The 23,708-nt window shown below is 42.9% G+C and overlaps 1 protein-coding gene across 7 annotated transcripts; it reads right to left on the reverse strand.

The window, feature by feature from the left end:
* TMEM219 (transmembrane protein 219) lies at positions 650–17,201 on the reverse strand. Of its 7 annotated transcripts, none has more exons than XM_018039951.1 (7): positions 17,071–17,171; positions 16,581–16,673; positions 15,834–16,035; positions 15,551–15,740; positions 3,646–3,875; positions 1,768–1,934; positions 650–751 (listed from the first exon to the last, which is right to left on the reverse strand). In XM_018039951.1, the coding sequence occupies exons 3-6, from the start codon at positions 15,996–15,998 to the stop codon at positions 1,800–1,802; spliced, it is 720 nt and encodes a 239-aa protein (XP_017895440.1). In that variant the 5' UTR covers positions 15,999–16,035; positions 16,581–16,673; positions 17,071–17,171; the 3' UTR covers positions 650–751; positions 1,768–1,799. The 7 variants fall into 7 exon arrangements, with proteins under 7 accessions (XP_017895440.1, XP_017895441.1, XP_017895438.1 ...); XM_018039952.1 differs by having other exon boundaries at positions 15,834–16,032; positions 17,071–17,170; XM_018039949.1 differs by lacking the exon at positions 16,581–16,673 and having other exon boundaries at positions 15,834–16,032; positions 17,071–17,201.

Consider the following 23,708-nt stretch of genomic DNA (forward strand, 5'->3'; position numbering starts at 1 on the left):
CAGCCCCGCCCCTCTCCCCTCACTGCTGCTGCCAGAGAGCTGGGCAGCAGCCCAGCCAGAGTGCGCGCGCGCCCCGCCACGCGGACCCTGGGTGGGAGGAGGCGGGGAGAAGGGTTAGTCTTAGAGGGAGGAGCCCAACGCGCTGTCCGACAACTGGTGGTGGAAAGGGATGCGGCGCATGCGTTCGCCCCGCCTTTGCGCGGAACCCGAGCTTGTTGCTAGGGGAAGCTTTGAGGGGGCACGGGTGGAAGGAAACGAGAAGCCGTGATCTGCGCCTGCGTGCAGGGTAGAGGTTGGGAGGGGTAAGGGAAGACTGCCGCTGGGCGCGGGAAAGGCGGGAAAACGGACTGTCCTGGTTAGTAACTATCCAGCCTGGGCGTGGGCTCCCAAGTTCGAGGAATCTTTGCTCGGAAAACTCAGTCTGTCAAATCCCATCAGAAGACTGAGGCCCTTCACAGCACCATGACCTGCAAAAGGTCACACTGCATTTATGTCAATCCATTTCCACGACCACACTCAAGAACTGCAGTCATCTATGCCTTAAACCTGTTCCCTAAAGAGTCAACAAGGAAAAATCCCCCAAACCTCCCTAGCTTTCTTACCCTAAAATTCCCACCTCAATCCAACCGCCAATCAACACCCCGGAAAACACTGAGCAAAAAAGCCTTTTATTTCCTCCCACATTCCAGCTCTCCACTTTTTGTAACATCTCTTCCAACTCAGAATCAAGGCCCAAGAAGTTGATCCACACCTGGAAAGAAAGAAAAAACACAGGGCAGGTCAGAGGGCCCTTGGAGGAAGCTCTGGGATGGTTGCAGAAATTGAGGAAGGAGCAGAGGAAGTGACAACTAGGGATAAGCACAGGCACTTATTCCAAGTGAGATGGCCTCAGGACCCCAGAACCTGCCAGGAGCCAGAAAGCCTTCCTTTTCCAGTCTTCTCAGATCTAAGAAAGGCTGAGAGGGTTTCACGTTTTCCCAACCCAAGTAGGTGGTTGCAGTAGTCAGGCCTAGCCCTAAGCAAGATAAGCAAAGTTGATCGTAAAGGTCCAGATCCTCTGGTTAGTGCTCTTCCCTGGGCCTAGGCTGTTTCCTCTTCTCCCATGGGGACTTCCTAGGGCACAGCAGCCAGCCAAAGCTGAAAATAGTTTAAGAGCTGAGTACACAATAAAATGACTCTCAAATTATATACAAGACTCACCTGAAAAGATGAGTTTTTACAGAATTTTTTACCTTAATGAGCGAGCACACTAACTAGCCAGCTAATATGTCCCACCCTCACTTTGGAAGCTGCGTCCCTCCAAAGATCCTGTTAGCAGAACTTTTTCTAAATGCAATGATGGCTAATGTAAAAGAGAAGGTGCATGTGAGGAACGCCAGCACACAGTATGTGTCTAGTAAATGGGCATCATCAATCCTTTTGAGCAGCTCAAGATGAATTTCACAAAATTTACATCATAAAACGGGCATCAGAATTTCACAAAAAAAAGCAAGACAAATAGGATTTATATCCAGGGCATATCATCAAATTTCAACCCTCTTAATTCACCACTGTTGCCAAAAAGCTTGGACATGAACTACAGCTATGAATCGTAAAGTCAGAGTATTAACTGAAAGAAGTCAGTCACCGAAGGACGTGCATCATTCCATCTGTATAGAGTACAGAAATAAGTAAAACCAAACCGTATTGTTTAGGAATGGCTCTGTCTCAGAACTGCCACCCCCACCTCATCCCCTATTCCTACAGGACTAAGTCAAAGAACCTTACCTGAGAACAAGACGGGAACTAGGCCAGGGCCCTCAGAGCCGGGTTCTAGACCAGTGGGACTCCCGGCGCGGATGGAAGCACGCAGCAGTGAGACAGCAGAGGCCACAGAAGAGAATCAGGAAGAAGCCCAAAACCAGCAGCCGAGAGCCACACAGAGTCAGCTCCTCCTAGGGGTGGGGACGGGGAGGGGAGGAGGAATGATGGAGAGGGTCTGTGGAGGATCTTCCCTAGGGAAGAAGACATCTTAGACACCCCCAGCCCAAGGGCTACAGAGAGAGCCTTCATGGGGGAAAAGGCTTTCCATATCCAGGGAACAACTAAAGGGAAAATGTTATTTTTATTTATTTTTGGCTGTGGTAGGTCTTTGTGACTGCATGGGCTTTTCTCTAGTTGCATAGAGTGGGGGCTACTCTAGTTGCAGTGTGAGGGCTTTTCATTGAGGTGGCTTCTCCTACTGTAGAGCATGGGCTCTTGGGCTTGAGGGCTTCAACAGTTGCAGCACGTGGGCTCAGTAGTTGTGGCACAGGCAGTGAGCTGCTCCATGGCATGTGCAGTCCTCCCGGACCAGGGATCAAACCCGTGTCTCCTGCATTGGCAGGTGGATTCTTCACCAATGAGCCACCAGGAAAGCCCTCTATTTTTATACAATTTAACACTTGTCTACTTTCTTGCTCAAACGTTAAATTGAATACTGTAATGATGCCAAGAGACAGGGAAGTTCACTACTGTCTATGTTTTGAAATGTGCAAGCAGGGCCAGGTCTGGAAACCACCATCTCTGGATTCCAAGCTCCCAGGTTATGTTCCTCACCAGGGTCTTTACAAATCTGAGGGAAGTGTATGCAGCAGCCTCCTAACTGTCTCTCTCCTCCACTTAGCCAGTCTTGTCCACCCAGCACCAAGGAACCCTGTAACCTGCAGTTATCAAATCACAGCATCTTAGCCAGGCATCACGGTGCGTCATGACCTGGCCCCTCCATCTCTTTGCCTCTTCCCCTAAGTCATTCCTAAGCCCTCATCATGGAGTGCCCCCGAACACTGAACACCTTTCAATCCCTAGGCCTCTGCTCATGCTAATCCCTTTGCCTGGAATGTGTCTCCCCTCTCCCAAGCCCCCTCTATGGCATTCCTGGCCCAAGTCTTCCTCATTCTCCAAGGATCACACTGATAGGGCAGAAGACTTGGAAGTCAGACACTGCAGGTTGCAATCCTGGCTCTGCCAACTTAACCAGTTGTATGGCCTGGGGCAATTCACTCCCTCTCTGTTTCCTCATCTGTAAAATGGGATAATAACAGCTACCTCAAAAAGCTATTTTAAGATCAAATAAGATAATGAACCTGAAAACACTCTGTACATTATAAACTACTGTAAACAATCCCCTTTTTTAAATGCCAGCTTCTTGGTGAAGCACTCCCCATAAATGTGCAAGTTGAGAGTTAATTGGTCCTCATCCTGTTTGAATAACACTTTGCTCACATCTCTCCCATAGCAGTTAGTCCATTCTGCCTTTTATTATAGCTTCTGAACTCCTTTGAGGTGAAGATCATGTTTTATTGTATCTAAAGACAATTGTTAATAGTAATAGCTAACATTTATCCAATCTATTATGTACCAGGCATTGTACTAGGCACTTTACATTCATTCTCATTTATCCTTATTTGTTAGTACTAGGAGATAGTATCATGTTTTCTATTTTATAGATGAGGAAGCTGAGGTTCTCAAAGGTCCACATGCTTGTTCAAGGTCACACAGCCTCTGTGGCAAGATTATAAAGCCTGTGCTTTTCCTCCTTGGTAAAGCTACCTCCAGGGGCCTTCACGACACAGCAGTCAGCATGACAGTTTATGAAAGCCCAACAAAGTTTACTGAGGCTCTTACCGAGGTGAGTAACTTGGTGAGCACAAGACCTTCGTGGCTCCAGACACTGACACACTCCTCAGCCATTCTAGGGCTCAGGGTGGCATTTCCTGCTCCCTCCTCTGAGCAGGGTATCGGTGGCTGGCTGGAGGGCAGGATTTCTGGAGTAGCACTAAAATACAGGCAGGTTCCTGGGGTCCTTTCTGTGGTCACCCTGGCCGTTATGAGGACCAGCTCTCCTGCAGAAGATCCTATGAGAGGTACAGGGGAGGAGATGTTAAGAAAATTCTGGGAGGTATCCATCTTTAGACATCTATTCATTTCTGTAGGCTTCCTACAGTACCAGGTATTTTGGTATTGATTGTATTCAAGTAAGTCCTTTAATACCATCATTTATATCACTGAAAAATGAAAATAACTGCATACCAATATAAACAAAATTTAAGTTAGCTCACAATCAATAAAACGGTCATACCAGTTCTCAGAAGGCTGCAGTAAAACTGAGATAGATACACACTGCTGCTATCAATGTGTCTAAACTAGTCCATTTTTCTGAAGAAAACTGTCTTCTACTAGGTACTCAAATCCATTAAAAAGTTCACATCTCATTTCAAATTAGTGGAAAAAGAATGGCCTACTCAGTCAATGGCCCTGGGACAATTTCCATTTGGAAAAAAAGTTAGACTGTTACCTGACACTATAAAATCCAGATGTATTAAAGAGCTTTTGTAAATAAAACAAAAACCTAAGTATTAAAAGAAAACAGAAAAGAACATTTTCTCATTTTAAAGTGGGAAACAAAGGCAGTCCAAAAAAAGACACAAAACTTAAAAGCCTGAGGACAAGAGCAATAAATTTCATAAGAATTAAAGGTTTCCGTACAATGAAAGGTAAGTTTTAGAAAAAGAAGTAACAGAATGACTGAAAATACCTACGGCATATTTAATTGGCAAAGTGTTTACTATCCAGAATGTACAAAGAACTTAAAAAAATCATAAGATAAATATCTTGAAAGAAAAATAACTAAAGGATATGAATAGGAAATTCAGAGAATACATGAAAATGGCCAATAAACCTGTACGAAAATTGCTCAACTTCACTAGCAGTCAGGAGAAAGCATATTAAAACAATGAGGTAATTCCAGGAACTTCCCTTCTGGTTCAGTGGTTAAGAACCTGCCTTTCCAATGCAAGGGATGTGGGTTCAGTCCCCAGTCAGGGAATTAAGAGCCCACATGCTGCAGAGCAACTAAGTCCTCACACCACTATTAGAGTCCTCATGCTGAAACCAAGACTGGAGGTGGCCAAAGAAATTAACTTTTAAAAAATCAGGTAGGCGTGGGAGGGAGCTTCAAAAGGGAGGGGATTTATGTATACCTATGGCTGATTCATGTTGAGGTTTGACAGAAAACAGCAAAATTCTGTGAGCAATTTCAGTTCAGTTCAGTTCAGTCGCTCAGTTGTGTCCGACCCTTTGTGACCCCACGAATCGCAGCACACTAGGCCTCCCTGTCCATCACTAACTCCCGGAGTTCACTCAAACTCATGTCCATTGGCCATCCAGCCATCTCATCCTCTGTCGTCCCCTTTTCCTCCTGCCCCTAATCCCTCCCAGCATCAGGATCTTTCTCAACGAGTCAGCTCTTCGCATCAGGTGGCCAAAGTACTGAAGTTTCAGCTTTAGCATCAGTCCTTCCAATGAACACCCAGAACTGATCTCCTTTAAAATCTTCTCCAACACCACAGTTCAAAAGCATCAATTCTTCGGTGCTCAGCTTTCTTCACAGTCCAACTCTCACATCCATATATGACCACTGGAAAAACCATAGCCTTGACTAGATGGACCTTTGTTGGCAAAGTAATGTCTCTGCTTTTGAATATGATATCTAGGTTGGTCATAACTTTCCTTCCAAGGAGTAAGCCTCTTTTAATTTCATGGCTGCAGTCACCATCTGCAGTGATTTTGGAGCCCCCAAAAATAAAGTCTGACACTGTTACAACTGTTTCCCCATCTATTTCCCATGAAGTGATGGGACCAGATGCTATGATCTTAGTTTTCTGAATGTTGAGCTTTAAGCCAACTTTTTCACTCTCCTCTTTCACTTTCATCAAGAGGCTTTTTAGTTCCTCTTCACTTTCTGCCATAAGGGTGGTGTCATCTGCATATCTGAGGTGATTGATATTTCTCCCAGCAATCTTGATTCCAGCTTGTGCTTCTTCCAGCCCAGTGTTTCTCATGATTTACTCCACATAGAAGTAAAGTAAGCAGGGTGACAATATACAGCCTTGACGCACTCCTTTTCCTATTTGGAACCAGTCTGTTCCATGTCCAGTTCTAACTGTTGCTTCCTGACCTGCATATAGGTTTCTCAAGAGGCAGGTCAGGTGGTCTGGTATTCCCATCTCTCTCAGAATCTTCCACAGTTTACTGTGTTCCACACAGTCAAAGGCTTTGGCATAGTCAATAAAGCAGAAATAGATGCTTTTCTGGAACTCTCTTGCTTTTTCCATGATCCAGTGGATGTTGGCAATTTGATTTCTGGTTCCTCTGCCTTTTCTAAAACCAGCTTGAACATCTGGAAGTTCATAGTTCACGTATTGCTGAAGCCTGGCTTGGAGAATTTTGAGCATTACTTTACTAGCGTGGGAGATGAGTGCAATTGTGCAGTAGTTTGAGCATCCTTTGGCATTGAATTCTTTGGGGCTGGAAAGAAAACTGACCTTGTCCAGTCCTGTGGCCACTGCTGAGTTTTCCAAATTTGCTGGCATATTGAGTGCAGCACTTTCACAGCATCATCTTACAGGATTTGAAACAGCTCAACTGGAATGCCATCACCTCCACTAGCTTTGTTCATAGTGATGCTTTCTAAGGCCCACTTGACTTCGCATTCCAGGATGTCTGGCTCTAGGCGAGTGATCATACCATCGTGATTATCTTGCTCATGAAGATCTTTTTTGTACAGTTCTGTATATTCTTGCCACCTCTTCTTAACATCTTCTGCTTCTGTTAGGTCCATACCATTTCTGTCGTTTATCGAGCCCATCTTTGCATGTAATGTTCCCTTGGTATCTCTAATTTTCTTGAAGAGATCTCTAGTCTTTCCCATTCTGTTGTTTTCCTCTATTTCTTTGCACTGATCACTAAGGAAGGCTTTCTTACCTCTCCTTGCTCTTCTTTGCCTCTGCATTCAGACGCTTGTATCTTTCCTCTTCTCCTTTGCTTTTCGCTTCTCTTCTTTTCACAGGTATTTGTAAGGCCTCCTCAGACAGCCATTTTGCTTTTTTCTATTTCTTTTCCATGGGGATGGTCTTGATCCCTGTCTCCTGTACAATATCACGAACCTCCATCCATAGTTCATCAGGCACTCTCTCTATCAGATCTAGTCCCTTAAATCTATTTCTCACTTCCACTGTATAATCATAAGGGATTTGACTTGGGTCCTACCTGAATGGTCTAGTGGTTTTCCCTACTTTCTTCAATTTCAGTCTGAATTTGGCAATAAGGAGTTCATGATCTGAGCCACAGTCAGCTCCCAGTCTTGTTTTTGCTGACTGTATAGAGCTTCTCCATCTTTGGCTGCAAAGAATATAATCAATCTGATTTTGGTGTTGACCATCTGGTGATGTCCATGTGTAGAGTCCTCTCTTGTGTTGTTGGAAGAGGGTGTTTGCTGTAACTAGTGTGTTCTCTTGGCAAAACTCTATTAGCCTTTGCCATGCTTCATTCCGTACTCCAAGGCCAAATTTGCCTGTTACTCCAGGTGTTTCTTGACTTCTACTTTTGCATTCTAGTCCCCTATAATGAAAAGGACATCTTTTTTGGGTGTTAGTTCTAAAAGGTCTTGTAGGTCTTCATAGAACCATTCAGCTTCAGCTTCTTCAGAGTTACTGGTTGGGGCATAGGCTTGGATTACTGTGATACTGAATGGTTTGCCTTGGAAACGAACATAGACCATTCTGTCGATTTTGAGACTGCATCCAAGTACTACATTTCAGACTCTTTTGTTGACCATGATGGCTACTCCATTTCTTCTAAGGGATTCCTGCCCACAATAGTAGATATAATGGGTCATCTGAGTTAAGTTCACCCATTCCAGTCCATTTTAGTTCGCTGATTCCTAGAATGCTGACATTCACTCTTGCCATCTCCTGTTTGACCACTTCCAATTTGCCTTGATTCATGCACCTGACATTCCAGGTTCCTGTGCAATATTGCTCTTTACAGCATCGGACCTTGCTTCTATCACCAGTCACACCCACAACTGGGTATTGTTTTTGCTTTGGCTCCATCCCTTCATTCTTTCTGGAGTTATTTCTCCATTGATCTCCAGTAGCATATTGGGCACCTACCAACCCTGGGGAGTTCCTCTTTCAGTATCCTATCAGTGTAAGCAATTATCCTTCAATAAAAAATTAATTAATTAATTTAAAAAATCATGTCAAAGGAAATGGCAACCCACTTCAGTATTCTTGCCTGGAAAATTCCACGGAGAGAGGAGCCTAGTGGGCTACAGTCCATGGGGGTCACAAAAACAAAAGAGTCACTAACACAACTTAGTGACTAAACAACAACAAAAGTCAAAGTTAAGCTCTTTCCTCTGTCTGCTACTGAGTCCAGCCAGCGAGTTTCTAATTTTGGTTGTTGTGATTTTCAATTCTAAAATTTGCATTTACATCTTTATGTTCCCTCTTTACAGACTATTTTTAGCATTTAAGAGTGTTCTTGATTGAGCATTTTTATAATGGCTGACTTAAAACCTCTGTCGAATAATTCTGTCATGTGCATTCTATTTTGACATCTATTGATCATTCTTTCCTGTGCAAGCTGAAATTTTGTGTTCCTTATATGCTGAATAATTTTGGTTGTATCATGACATTTTAAGGATTATTTTACAAGATTCTGAACATAAATTCTATGGAGAATGTTGCTATTTTTGTTTTAGCAGGCAATGGGACTGTTGGGGTTCAGAGTAAAAAAATTTCAACCTTGGGCTCTGTTTTCAATGTCAGATTGAGGCAGGCGATAGATGTGCCCATCCCCACTGGGTGAACAATTGGGAGTTCATTCCCTGTGGTCAGAAACTCCAAAATATTAATAGTAGGACAATCAAGAGAGGCTAGGCCCTACCCAGATAAGAGACCACATATTCCTCATTCTCTAAGTCAAGGAGACCCTCCTGTCTAGAAAACTCCTTGGAGGTCAAGAAGGGAGTGATGCTAAACTACCCACAGGCATTTTCACTGGAATCCACCTTGGCTTACAGATGCGTGAGCATACATGGGAGGATCCTGTGATATACCAAATACAGACTCAGGCAAATCAAAATGACTGGCCAGTTGCTAGCCCAGGTCGCCAGGGGCCGAGGGCTCCAGCCAGCACGCGGGAATGAGCATGTCCCTGGGCCAGCGGCAGCAGCTCTGCTCCACTGTGGGCATGGTGCAGGCAGCGGCCTGCGGATCCTGGGCGTGCGGGGCAGAATGCTTGGGCAGCAACGGCTCTTGGGAACACCTGGACGCATTGGTGAAGAAGGACAAGGTGGTGCCCTTCCTCAAGAGGATGCTGGAGCAGCCCGGTGCGGCTTCAGCCACGTCGTGGTGCAGTTTCTGTAGCTCCACGGTGTCCATGACTACCTGGCCTACAACATGCTAGACGACCACCAGCTCCGGCAAGGCATTAAAGACTCCTCCACTATCCCGCAAGGGCACCTCAACGGCGAGCCCGTGGCAGGCTGTGACAATGCAGGGACCTGATAGAACTGAGAAGCTGGGGATCTGCTCCGCCCTCTTAGACGAAACAAAACACCAGGACTCAAGTGAGGGAGGGCAGCCCGGGTGAGGAGCCGCTGGTGTCAAGAGTCTCACCACCAGAGAAGCCTTGCCCATTTGGGCTCCCACTCTTCAGATGACTGCTTGCACTGCCTCTTCCTGTCACTCTGCAAAGATAATATAACCCCCCTCCCCGGTTTTTTGTAACTTGTTCTGCTAAGAAAAATGATGGACAAGGAAGAAAATAAGACAACTGGGTTTTTAGTTTTTTAAAAAATAAACTGCTAACCCAGGAAACAAAAGACTGGCCAGAGGAAACCCAAAAGAAATGCCCCACACAAGTGATTTAAACTACCGCAAGGGTATGACTCTCTCTCTGAGTTTGCCCATGTGCCTATCCACACATACTGTACTCTTTTTTCCTAATAAACACTTTACTTGTTTCACTAAAAAAATAAAATAAAAATCAGGTAGTTCCTTGGACCATTAAATTGGTAAAAATTAAAAGGAGTGATAATAACAAGAGTTGTTGAAATGTGGAGAAATGGGCACTCTTCACTGGTGACACTTTTAGAGGACAATTTGGATGTTTCTGTTGCAATTTTAAATGGAGACAGAGAAGGACTGAGAGGATGCCCAGCAAACTGTGGACTCTGCAGGGGAGGTAAGGAAGAGTTTTACATTTGCTCTGTACCTTTCTATGTAATCTGATTCCACAACAAAATGAATTTGTGTATTTAAAAAAATGTCCATACTTTGACTCAGTAATACCACTTGTATAAACTAATCCTACGAAAAGGATTCAAAGAAAAATGCAAAGTATACGAAGCGTTTATTGTAATTTCATGAAAAATATAAAAAATAGAAAACAAAAATGTTTATCAATAAAGAAAGCATTAATAAAGGTTGGTCTAACCAATTAACAGATCACTTTATATCCATTAAAATAATAGTGTTCTGGCCATTCAGTAATATAGAAAACATGATGTCATAAAGTGAAAAAAAAATACAAACCAGTATATACATCATAATTGCAACTGAGAAACATATTTGTGAAATTTATAAGAAAATTCCCCTTTCTTCTACATTCCCCAAATCAAATCTCTCACCAAATCCTATCCATCCGACACTTCTATCAACTCTCTCAAATCAGTCCCCCTCTTTCACACCACCATCTTAGCTCAATTTTTCTTATCATCTTTTTTTGGGGGGCTGCGCTACGCTGCAAATGGGATCTCAATTTCCTGACCAGGGAAGGAATCCATGCCCCTGCATTAGAAGAGCACAGTCTTAACCACTGGTTTACCAGGGAAGTCCTTATCATCTTTTTATCACAATCACTTTCTAACTGGTCTTCATGCACTTTGACCCATTCCTTCCAGGCAGTCAGCCAACAGAGTGTGATCTTTTAAAAAGAACAGAAGAACAAAATTATACTATCTTTCTGATTAAACTCATTGAGTAAGCCAAATATACTAGTTAAAAGTCCAACTACCTTGGCTTGGCACAAGGGACTCTTCATGGAATTCTGCCTGCTGCTTCAGATCCATTTCCTGCCACTCATCAATACTCCTTTCCCTGCAACAAACGGAACCCCTGGAAGTTCCTAAATGTGCCATCGTAATCCCGTCTGCTTGCTTTTGCATATGCTCTTCCCTCTGGCTGGAATGGGGCTTCCCAGGTGGCTCAGCAGTAAAGAATCTGCCTGCCAATGCAGGAGATGCAAGAGACACGGTTCGATCCCTAAAGTTGAGAAGATCCCCTGGAGGAGGAAATGGCAAGCCACTTCAATATTCTTGCCTGGAGAATCCCATGGACAGAGGAGCCTGGTGGACTACAGTCTACAGTGTCACAAAGAACTGGACACAACAGCAACCGTGCCCAGGTGCACGCACTGGCCAAAAGGGCACATTCTGAAGCCTCCCTCGAGCCTCAGTTCAGTCCCTGCCTATATCCTTGGAAAGGCCTGTCTTCACCATCCCTGCTTGACAGACTTATGATACTCTCGCTGTACCCTGTGTTCCACTGCACATGCTGAAAGGTATTTACTTCTGTTCACATCTGTATCCTTGCTAGATTGTGAGTGATTTGAGGTGAGGATCCATATCTCACAGACAGTGCTCTATTCCCCATGCTTGGTACATAGTAGGTGTTCCACAGTTACTGCTTAGATGATACAATCATATGTGATTACTTTTTACTTGGTCCAAAACAATCTTGAATGTTACAACTTTGTTTCTAACCATGCAGAAGCAGAAACTGACAAGCTGATCCTAAAAATAATATGAAAATCCAAGGGATCTGCAACAGCCAAAACAATCTTTTAAAAAAAAAAAAAAAAAGAACAAAGCTGGAGAGTTCGCATTTTCTCCCATCCAAGTATTAACCAGGCTCGACCCTGCTTAGCTTCTGAGTTAGGGTGGTACAGCCGTAGATGAGAATTCACATTTTCTGATTTCAAAACTTACTACAAAGCTACAGTGATCAAAACAGTGTGGTACTAGCACAAGTAGAGACATAGATCAATGGAACAGAACTGAGAATCCAGAAATAAACCCATATGTCTGTGGTCAATTGCTTTCAGTAAGAGTGCCAAGGTTATTCAATGAGGAAAGAATAGCCTTCTCAACAAAATATGCCACGTCAACTGAATAGTACCTGCAAATGAATAAAGTTGGACCCTATCCTCACACCATACACAAAAAAATTAACTCAACATTGATCACAGATCTAAATGTAAGAGCTAAAAATACAAAATTCTTACAAGAAAACAATAGTAGTAACCAGCCATGAAATTAAAAGACGCTTACTCCTTGGAAGAAAAGTTATGACCAACCTAGATAGCATATTCAAAAGCAGAGACACTACTTTGCCAACAAAGGTCCATCTAGTCAAGGCTATGGTTTTTCCAGTAGTCATGTATAGATGTGAGAGTTGGACTGTGAAGAAAGCTGAGCACCGAAGAATTGATGCTTTTGAACTGTGGTGTTGGAGAAGACTCTTAAAAGTCCCTTTGACTGCAAGGAGATCCAACCAGTCCATTCTGAAGGAGATCAGCCCTGGGATTTCTTTGGAAGGAATGATGCTAAAGCTGAAACTCCAATACTTTGGCCACCTCATGCCAAGAGTTGACTCATTGGAAAAGACTCTGATGCTGGGAGGGATTGGGGGTAGCAGGAGAAGGGGACGACAGAGGATGAGATGGCTGGATGGCATCACCGACTTGATGGATTTAAGTTTGAGCGAACTCTGGGAGTTGGTGATGGACAGGGAGGCCTGGTGTGCTGTGATTCATGGGGTTGCAAGGAGTCAGACACGACTGAGCGACTGAACTGAACCGAACCGAACCTATATTTAGTGACCACGGGTTAGGCAAAGTCTTGTTAGATATAATGCTAAAATCACAAGCAATAACAACAACAAAAATAGAAAATGGACCTCATCTAAATGAAAACTTTCATGCTTCCAAGCATACCGTTAACAAGGTGAAAGACAACCCAGATGGGAGAGAAAATTTGCAAATCATACATCAGATAAGAATCCTGCATTTAGAAAACAAAAGAGACTCCTACAACTCAATAATTAAAAGAAAAGTTATCCAATTTTTAAAATGAACAAAGACTCTGAATATACATTTCTCTGAAGAAGATACGCAAATGGCCAATAAGCATATGAAAAAAATATTCAATATCATCAGTCATCAAGAAAATGCAAATCAAATGATGCAACTGATAAGGGCTTAATTTCCAAAACATACAAACAGCTCATACAACTCAAACAAACAAAAAAACCCAACACAATCAAAAAATGGGCAGAAGAACTAAACAGCCGTTTCTTCAATGAAGACATAGATATGGCCAATAGGCACACGAAAAGATGTTCACCATTGCTAATTATTAGAAAAATGCAAATCAAAACTACGACAAGGTACTTCACACTGGTCAGAATGACCATCATCAAAAAGTCTAAAAATAACAAATCCTGGCAGAGGCGTGGAGAAAAGGGAACCCTCTTATGCTGCTGGTAGGAATGTAAACTAGTGCAGTCTCTACAGAAAACAGTATGAAAAATTAAAAATAGAGTTGCCATATGATCCAGCAGTCCCACTCCTGGGCATATATCCAGACAAAACTACAATTCAAGAAGACACATGCACCCCACAACAGCCAAGACCTGGAAACAACCTAAATACTTACTACTCAGCCATAAAAAGAATGAAATAATGCCATTTGCAGCAACATGGATGGACCTAGAGATGATCACACCAAGTGAAGTCAAGTCAGAGAGAGAAAGACAAATGCCATACGATATCATTTAGATGCAGAATCTAAAATACAACACAAATGAACATATCTACGAAACAGACTCACAAACATAGAGAACAGACTTGTGTTTCCCAAGGGAAAGTCGGGGCAGGGGTGGGTTGAGAGTCTGGGGTTGGCCAATGCAAACTGTTATATATGGGATGTATAAACAACAAGGTCCTACTGTATAGCACAGGACACTATACTCAATATTCTGTGATACACCATAATGGAAAAGAATATGAAAAAGAATATATATATGTATAACTGAATCACTTTGATGTACAGCATACATTAACACAACACTGTAAATCAACTGTACCTCAATAAAAAAAGAAAATGCAAAACAGAAACGTAATTAGATATCACTTCACACTGACTAGGATGGATATAGTCAAAAAACAGGCAATAACCAGTGTTGATGAGAATGTGAAGAAATTAGAACTCTTATACACTGCTGGAAGGAATATAAAATGGTAGTCATTTCGGAAAACAGTCTAGCAGTTCCTTAAACATAGAGTTACTATATGACCCAGAAACTCCATTTATAGGTATATACTCAAAAGAAATGAAAACACAGAATAATGCAATAACTTGTACATTAGTGTTTACAGCAGCATCATTCATAATAGGTAAGAAATGGAAACAATTCAAATGTCAATCAACTGATGAATGGATAAATAAAACGTGGAATATGCATATACTGAATGCCTTTCAGCAGTAAAAAGAAATGAAGTACTAACGTATCATACAGTATGGATGAACCTTGAAAACATTATGCTAAGTAAAAGAAGCCAATCACAAAAGGCAACATATTATATGAAATGTCCAGAAAAGGTATATCTTCAGAGATAAAAAGTATTACTGGTTGCCTAGGGCTGGAAGGTTACGAGAAAAAGGGAAGTAGATGCTAATGGGGACAGGATTTCTTCATCAGGCAATGAAAATGTTCTAGAATGGACAGTGGTAACAGTTGCACATTTTTTTTAATATAAAAAAAGCCATTTACTTGTACATTTTAAATAGGTGTACTTTATGGTTATATGAATCTTTTATATTTATATATATATATATATTTTACACAAAAAGAACAGGAAAAAATGTTCCAAGTCTGTATATATCATATACATTCCTTTACTCTTGCTCTCTGATCACACACACGTACACCTGACAATATAAAGACCTACTCTCACCTGGCAATATATGTATATGTGTGCCTCCCTACACATATACATATTGACTCCATGCAGAATCTTAGAACGATAGTGTTGGAAAGGACCACAGAAGTCTAAGAATTCCACTTTTCTCTCCTCCTCCTTCATTTCCACAGTCTTTAGATAAGGAACTTGAGGCCAAATCTCCCCCAGGAATTAATGGCACCCCCAACTCACTCTCACTCATCATTTTCCCAGAAGACTTATGCAATTTGGGAATGGAAGATGTCTAATTTTTCTGTATACTTCATAGCACACAGAGCTGTATCCGGCACTAAAGACACTAGGTTAAATAAATAAAACATGCTTCTCTGATATCCCCGAGGAAAAAAGAAGGTGCCTCTAACAGAAGCCCCAAGGGGTGAAGAGGATTGAGAAAGAACTTTAGGTCAAATCTTGCCAATTTCACCACACCTCCAAGGATAGAATCAAAGAACCCTCAAAGCTGGAAGGGGACAGAGAAAACATTTATCGAGAATCTACACAGTGGGCATTGTGTTCACTGAAAATATCTAGTCCTATTATAGCAGAAGTGATTAAGGCCCAGAGATGTGGCCAAGGTCACCAGGATGGTGAGGTCAGAGGCAGGGCCCCACCCCTGAGTGTTCTGATATCCAACCCCACAATTCCTCCTTGGTCTCACCTTTCAATCCCATCCGACTACCCTGGACCTGGGCTTGGAATGTCTGGGTCTTGTTCCTGTCTGAACCATCTCCGAAGTTCAAGGTGGTCAGTAAGCCCACGATATGAGACCCACGCCCCTTCCCTGTGACTGTCCCATTCACGGGGCACAGGGTCAGCTGGCCAAAAGATCTCAAGAAGGAGACCCAGTCCTGAGGGCAAAAAGAAGGTGAGGAGAAGTGAGAGGAGATTAGCAGCAAGAAGTGGCCTGCAGGGGATGGATGAGCAGGAGAGTGAGTACTCACCTGGGGGATGTCAGGGCTGCGCAGGTCAGTTCTGTGGGTGAGGAGGAAGCCACCAAGACCCAGGCCAGAAAGGCCAAGAAGCAGCAGGATCAAAGTGGCACAGACCAGAGGTGGGTGGTGGGCCAGGCAGAAATGCAGGTAGTGCCCTGCCTGGCAGCTGCCCATGGGGAGCAGAGGGGTCTGAGCCTCCGGGAAGAGCCTGCTGGAGGAGAGGAAGGGAGAACTGCACAACAGCTTGCCAGTAAGAAGGCACTTACCCATTTCATTCAAAGGGAAGTTAAAGCATCAGGAAGACAAAGGACTTGTCCAAGGCCACACACCCAGTCAGTGTGGCAGAGCCAGGACAGGAATCCGAGGCTCTTAACTCTGAGTGTTTATCTCCATGCACCAATCAATAAATGTTTGCTGCGTTCCGTTTCTGAAGTAATCAAGGCGGAAGCACAGCAGAGTACGCTGTGCTGGAAAAAGGAACTCAAAAAGGAGAATTCTCCAGGGGAGAAATTCAGGAAGCAGCTGTTCTGGGGCTACCGTTTGGCCAGGGTTCCAGCTGAGAGTCCAGACAAGTAAGTGCTGGACGAAAAAAACTCCACTTTGGAGCTAAACTCAACTGAAATCCTCCTCTGCCACTCACTGGCTCAAGGAGACAAATCAGCGAACCTGTATGAGTTTAAGAAATCTGTGAAATGGGAGTTCTAGGAACATCAAATAGTGAGGACTAAACGGGGCAGATAAAAGTTGCCCTAGTACCTGGCCTTGCAAGAATTGAACCAATGTTCACTTCCTTTCTGTTTCTCTGGGTCATATGGATCTTCAAAACCAGGTGGGACAAGGCAAAAATAACTACGGGGAAAATTGAGGTTCGGGCACTTTAACAAAGGAGTGGAAGGGCCAAAGTCTGAAACCCGGCTCCCCTCCCAAGTGGAGTGCTCTTTCCCTGGCGAGAAGCGACAGCCTGATGAAAAGGAACATCGGGAAGGTGAGATAAACAGATGGGCTGGGGGAGAAGGAGGGCTCCAGGGAAATGCAGGTGTCACCAAGGCTCAGCCCCGGCCCTGTTTCCCGTCCTGGCACATCTGGAAGGACGGAAAAGGCAGAAAGGGGGAGGGCAGAGCCAGAGGTCGGCGGCTGGTGGCGCCCCTAGGCCTCCCCTCCCCCGCCAAGCCCCTTCTGCAGAAACTCAACACCCGCATCCCTTCCCGCTCTAGCAGCGTCAGATCTGCCCGCCGCTCGCTCTCACCGCTCGCAGCCGGGCGGAGGCCGGCGCCCCCCGCGACGTCACGAGTGGAGTCGCGAAGGGGCGGGGTCCGTGCTCCCACCCAGCCGCCCCACCCGGCCTCGGCGGGATGCGCATGCGCAGTGCTCCTGCGAGCGCGCCTCGCCCCTCCCGGTCGGGGTGGGGGCGTACCAAGAGAACATCCACTGCAGGGGCAAAGGGAAAGAAAGAACGCCACGTGAGGTGAGTAAAAGGGAGAGAGGCATCGGAGGTAATCCTAGAGGCATTCTTAAATAGTAATCTCTCCATCCGGGTGGATCATGGGGGTATTTCAAAGAGAATCTCGTCGCAGGCAATTTTCTTTTGCTCGTCTCCCACCCTTGCCAATAGCACAGCCCAGCCGCGCCCTAGTTCCGGGTAAAGACTTGGGGTCCACCCGGGGGCGGGGCTCCGGTCCCGGGACTCTGGTCTTCCGGGCCGGCGTTGGAGCATACTTTTTTATGCAATTTAGTAGTGTCTAGTGGCACCCCACTCCAGTACTCTTGCCTGGAGAATCCCATGGACGGAGGAGCCTGGTGGGTTGCAGTCCATGGGGTCGCGAAGAGTCGGACGCAACTGAGCGACTTCACTTTCACTTTCATGCATTGGAGAAGGAAATGGCAAACCACTCCAGTGTTCTTGCCTGGAGAATCCCAGGGACGGGGGAGCCTGGTGGGCTGCCGTCTATGGGGTCGCACAGAGTCGGACACGACTGAAGCGACTTAGCAGCAGCAGTGTCTACACCTCAGGCTTGGTCCATGGCTTTTAGTGACCCCTTGATGCATTGGATCCTACAGCTGCAAGGCTGCTCAATACAGACCATCTGCTTTCACTTCTGCTCGCATTTTAGAGATGAGAACAGGAGGTCCATCTTAACCCTACAGGACACATGGAACCAATAACTTTGGGTTCAAATCTTGACTCTGTCCCTGCCCCTACATAAAAACATAACCGTGCTCTTCTGAGGACTGAGTTTACTTCTCTGTTAAAGGGGATCATCTTATCTGTCTCACCGTTTAAATGGGAAGATTAAGAGAGAAAGTGTGGGAAAACGTGCGCCCACTGAGCACTCAACAAGCACTGGACAAATACTGTATGAAACAGAATCTGACTATTCAACTCTGCTGAAGTGAAGTGCAGTCGCTCAGTCGTGTCCGACTCTTTGCGACCCCATTGACTGTAGCCCACCAGGCTCCTCCGTCCATGGGATTCTCCAGGCAAGAATACTGGAGTGGGTTGCCATTTCCTTCTCCAGGGGATCTTCCCGACTCAGGGATCGAACCCAGGTCTCCCACATTGCAGGCAGACGCTTTAACCTCTGAGCCACCAGCGAAGCCTCTTCCTTAAAGTAGAGACTATGTCCTTTCTGTACCACCACCCCCAAAAGTTTATAGCTCAAAATCCTCTCGTATATGTTGTTTAGTCCTTAAGCCATGTCCAACTCTTTTGCAACCCCATGGACTGTAGCCTGCTAGGTTCTTTTTGTCCATGGGATTTCCTAGGCAACCAGTACTGGGGTGGGTTGCCATTTCCTTCGCCACAGGATCCCCCTCCCCCTACTCGGATCCAACCCTCATCTCCTGCATTGGCAGGTGGATTCTTTACAATGAGCCACCAGGGAAGCCCCTCATATATATAGTCAAGTGATGTTCAACAAGGTGCCAAGACCATTCAGTGGAGAAAAGCCTGTCTTTCCAACAAATGGTTTTAGGAAAACTGGATATCCACATGCAAAAGAAGGAAATTAAACTCATACTTCATACCCTATGCAAAAGTTAATTCAAAATGCATGAAAGAACTAAATGTAAAAGATGAAACTATACAAATGTTGAAGAAAGCATAAGGGGAAAACTTCGTGATACTAGGTTTGGCAATGATTTCTTCAATATGACACTAAAAGCACAGACAGCAAGAGAAAAGGACAGGAAAATGAGACTAGATCCAAGTTTAAAACTTCTGTGCATCAAAAGGCACAATCAACAGAGTGAAAAGGCAGTCCATGGAATGGGAGGAAATATTTGCAAATCATGAATCTGCCAAGGAGTTAATATCTAAAGTATATAAAGAACTCCTACAACTCAACAATAGCAAAACCAGCTTGATTTAAAAAGTGACTTAAATTCCTCCAAAGAAGATATGTAAAATGACAACACATGAAAAGATGCTTAATATCACTAAGCACTAGGGAAATGCAAATCAAAATCACAATTAGATACCACTTCATAGCTATCAGGATGGCCACTCAAAAAAAAAAAAAAAAGAATATAACAAAGGTTGACAAGGCTGAAGAAAGTGGAACCCTTATGCATTGTGGGTGAGGATGTAACATGGTACAGCTACTATGGAAAACAGACCGGTGTATCTTTCAAATTTTTTAAATAGAATTACCATATTATCAAGCAATTTCACTTTCAGGCATATATACCCCAAAACTGAAAGGTCTCAAAAAGATATATAAGTACCATGTTCATAGCAGCATTACTCGAAAGAGATAAAAGGTGGAAACAACTCAGTGTGTCCATCAACAGATGAATGGATAAAAAAACAAATGGTATACTATACAATAGAATATTATTCAGCCTTTAAAAAGGGCATTCTGACACATGCTACAACATGGATGAATTTTGAGGACATTATGCTAAGTGAAATAAGTGAGTCGCAAAAAGACAAATATTGTATGATTCCTCTTATATAAGATATTCAATACAATAAGTAGTCAAATTCATAGAGATAGAAAATAAAGAGACAGGAGAGAGGAGAATGGGGAGTTACTGTTTAATGGGTTCAGAGTTTGAGTTTTCCAAGATAAAAAGTGTTCTGGAGACAGATGGTGGTAATAGTTACACAACAAGGTAAATGTACTTAACACTACTGAACTATATAATTAAAAATGATTAAGATAGTAAATGATGTGAATGATTAAGTAAATGATTAAGAAACCTGGGGAGGATTTATGGCCCAGTCTCCTAGGGTATTAGTGGGTGTTTTTTAAATGCCATTGATTGTTGCAATTCCAAGAATAGGAAGTATTTTCTTCTCAAAGGAAAAAATGTGTGGCTGTCAGAATTTTAGATTCTAGGAATTGGAAGGCACTTAATAACTGAACAATGGGCTTCCCTGGTGGCTCAGATGGTAAAGAATCTTCATGCAATAAGGGAGACCTGGGTTCAATCCCTGGGTCAGGAAGATCATTTGCAGAAAGGAATGGCTACCTACTCCAGTATTGCCTGGAAAATTCCATGGACAGAGAAGCCTGGCAGGCTACATCCACGGGGTCACAAAAGAGTTGGACATGACTGAACGACTAACACTTTAATAACTGAACAGTTCAACAATACCACCACCCTCCTTTATTTTCTAAAGGGGCTAAAATTGATGTCTGGAGAAATTAAGGGACTTACTTGTCCCAAGTCTTCCAGCCAGTTGAGCCTCAGCCAGAACTAGAGCCCACATGTCCCAACACTGAATCCAGTCCTTTCCCACTAAATCCTTTCTCAGTTCTGCCAACAGCTCTCTCCTGAAAACCTACAGAAGTCTCTGTGCATTCACTCATAGTCACGTCCAGCCCAGTGTGGGCCAACTAGGTAAACTTTCCCTAGTCTTGATCTAGTCTCCCTACCTGCACCTCAGCTCCTAGAGTACCATGTTCTCACAAGCCCCAGGTCTTTTCATAGTTTGAGCACATATTATTTGCTCAGTAAATATTTATTGATGAATTTACTAAAAACAGCTCCATACAGTCCAGTTTCCCCAAGAACTCACTGATTTTCAGTCTCATTTTATGGTTGGGAGCATGTCTACCCATGTTTGTGAAATTTAGGTTAAAACGTAAAAGAAAGTTTATTCTGTCAACAATCTTTTTTTAAAATGCCTGCCATGGTTCAGGTCCAAAATTAATATCCACATAGCAAAAATTTTGTTACTGCTTTGACTTAATGACAAGTCTAACTTGTAGGGTAAGATGACATGAAAGCACCCAGTAGTGCTGGTATACAATGGAAAGTCAACAAGCAATTTTCCCCCATTATTCTTGTGCTTCAGAATAATTAAGCATATTTGGACAGAAGTTTCTGTCCATGATCATAATTGATACTTACTTGCCAAACCAAGCAAATCCTATGGACCAATAGAGGCAAACTGTTTAGAGCAAGAAAATTCCTTGAGGTCTGCGAATGAGGGTAAATGGATGTGAACAAATGTCTTAAAAGTTGGAGGGGAGCAAACGAAGACACAAAATTGGTTGTGAACTGTAATGCTTCAGCATTACACCAGTATTCTGACTTAATCCACTCATCAGGCCCTCAAAGGATGTTACTGTGGAAACCTGGCCCTAGACATGTTTAATTAATTAATTAGTGTATTTATTTTTGGCCATATCATATGGCAAGTGGAATCTTAGTTCCCTGACCAAGGATCGAACCCTGCCCCTTGCACTGGAAGTGCGAAGTCTTGATCCCTGGACCACCAGACAGCAGGTGACGGAAGCTGGCTTATGATTCAGGCTTGTCTACAGCCTATCATATGAGGATCAGAAAGCTGATGGAAAAGGGAATCAACCAGTCCCTTGAAAGGAATTTAAAGAGAGATTCTTCAGTCACTTCACAGTGATAAATTCTTCTCAGAGCTCTGACTCAGATAAAGCCTCTCTCAGAGAGCTGTTTTATTTTTTTCCTTCCAAATTATTGAGTCTTAAAACTTGGGGAGACTAAAGACCCTTTTGAAAATTTGATGAAAGCTTTTCATTCAGTCAGCCAGATATTCATTCAATAAATATGAGCAGAAGGCTCTATTCTGTGAGCTAAGAGTACAATGGTGAACAAAGGATTCAAGATCTCTGGCCTCCTGGAACTACAACCTGCTTCTGGACCCTCTCCTTGGAAAAATGCACATTCATCTAAACATCCACATGCAGTTTAAATCAGTGGAACTTCAGTCCTCTTGGAGTTCATCCTTAGAAAGAACCCCTAGATATTAGTACTTAATAATGTTCCTTCTATACCTAGTTAAACCTCACTTTTGTGTTTAGTTTTATATCAGAACTGCTTGATAAGATTATTGCTTTCCCACCTTATGATGTAGTTTTATCCATTCCATCAACCAATTCATTCATTCAACAAACATCTGAATATTGCTAACTGCCAGGCACTTGGGTAGAAGCAATACTTTTGGCTGTGCTCTGAGGCATGTGGGATGTCTCCCCAACCTGGGCATCCCCAGTGAAAATGCCAAATCCTAACCACTAGGCCACCAAGGAACTGGCCACAATGAGGGAAACCATATTTCCTATCAATGAAAAGCCTTAGTGAAAGAGGCAGATACACACAAAAATTATGATAAGATGTTAAATACCGAGATAATCACATAATAACAATAGCTACACTACTGAATAACTTCTAAATGGGTCAAGCATTTGATGGCCTTTATATGTTCCCTTGTTCAACCATGTCAATATCAAAATAAAATTGGTAATACCCCTACTTTACAAATGAGAACGCTAAAAGTTAGCAATGTTAGGAAACTTGCCAATGGTATCCAGATATTGGTAGCTACATGTAATACATACACATGTGATAAAAATATTGGGGAAAAAAGGAAAATATGTTTATAAGCCTGCCTGGGATAAGACATACTTTCTAAAGAAAGACACATATATGTATAGAAACCATAAATGAAAAAATTGATGCACTTTTTAAAAGTTTCTAAATGATTAAAAAATACATACAAGTGAAAAGTAGGAGAAAATAACTGCAATATATATTAATAGTCAAGAGATTGTCAGTTCCTCCTTTTATGTCTGTTAGTGTTTGTCTTATGTATTGAGGTGCTCCTATGTTGGGTGCATAGATATTTATAATTGTTAGGTCTTCCTCTTGGATTGATCCCTTGATCATTATGTAGTATCTTTCCTTATCTCTCATAATAGTCTTTATTTTAAGGTCTACTTTGTCTGATATGAGGATTGCTACTCCAGCTTTCTTTTGCTTCCCATTTGCATGGAATGTATTTTTCCATCCTCTCAGTCTATATATGTCTTTAGATCTGAAGTGGGTTTCTTGTAGACAGCATGTATATGCATCTTGTTTTGTATCCATTCAGCCAGTCTGTGTCTTTTGGTTGAAGCATTTAATCCATTTACATTTAAAGTAATTATTGATATATATGTTCCTATTGCCATCTTCTTAATTGTTTGGGGTTTGTTTCTGTAGATCTTTTTCTTCTCTGTATTTCCTGACTATATAAGTCCCTTCAACATTTGTTGTAAAGCTGGTTTGGTGGTACTGAATTCTCTTTACTTTTGCTTGTCTGAAAAGCTTTTGATTTCTCCATCAATTTTGGCAGTAACACAATATAGTAGGAGACTTTAACACCTGACTTACACCAATGGACAGATTATCAGAACAGAAAATTAATAAGGAAACACAAGTCTTAGATGATACATTAGATGAGGTGGATCTCATTGATATCTTCAGGACATTCCATCCTAATGCAGAAGAATAAACCTTCTCAAGTGCATATGTAACATTCTCCAGGATAGACCACATCATGGGTCACAAATCAAACCTCAGTAAATTTAAGAAAATTGAAATCATATCAAGCATCTTTTCTGACCACAGTGCTATGAG

The sequence above is a fragment of the Capra hircus genome, chromosome 25 (assembly GCF_001704415.2).
Source record: "Capra hircus breed San Clemente chromosome 25, ASM170441v1, whole genome shotgun sequence".
Taxonomy (NCBI): domain Eukaryota; kingdom Metazoa; phylum Chordata; class Mammalia; order Artiodactyla; family Bovidae; genus Capra; species Capra hircus.

Coding starts and splice junctions, on each gene's coding strand:
- TMEM219 (XM_005697681.3), bottom strand. CDS start 16,094: ATGGGTAAGTGCCTTCTTACTGGCAAGCTGTTGTGCAGTTCTCCCTTC. Junction 15,741..15,833: donor GCAGCCCTGACATCCCCCAG/GTGAGTACTCAC, acceptor TTTTGCCCTCAG/GACTGGGTCTCCTTCTTGAG. Junction 1,935..3,645: donor TCACCAAGTTACTCACCTCG/GTAAGAGCCTCA, acceptor CCCCACCCCTAG/GAGGAGCTGACTCTGTGTGG.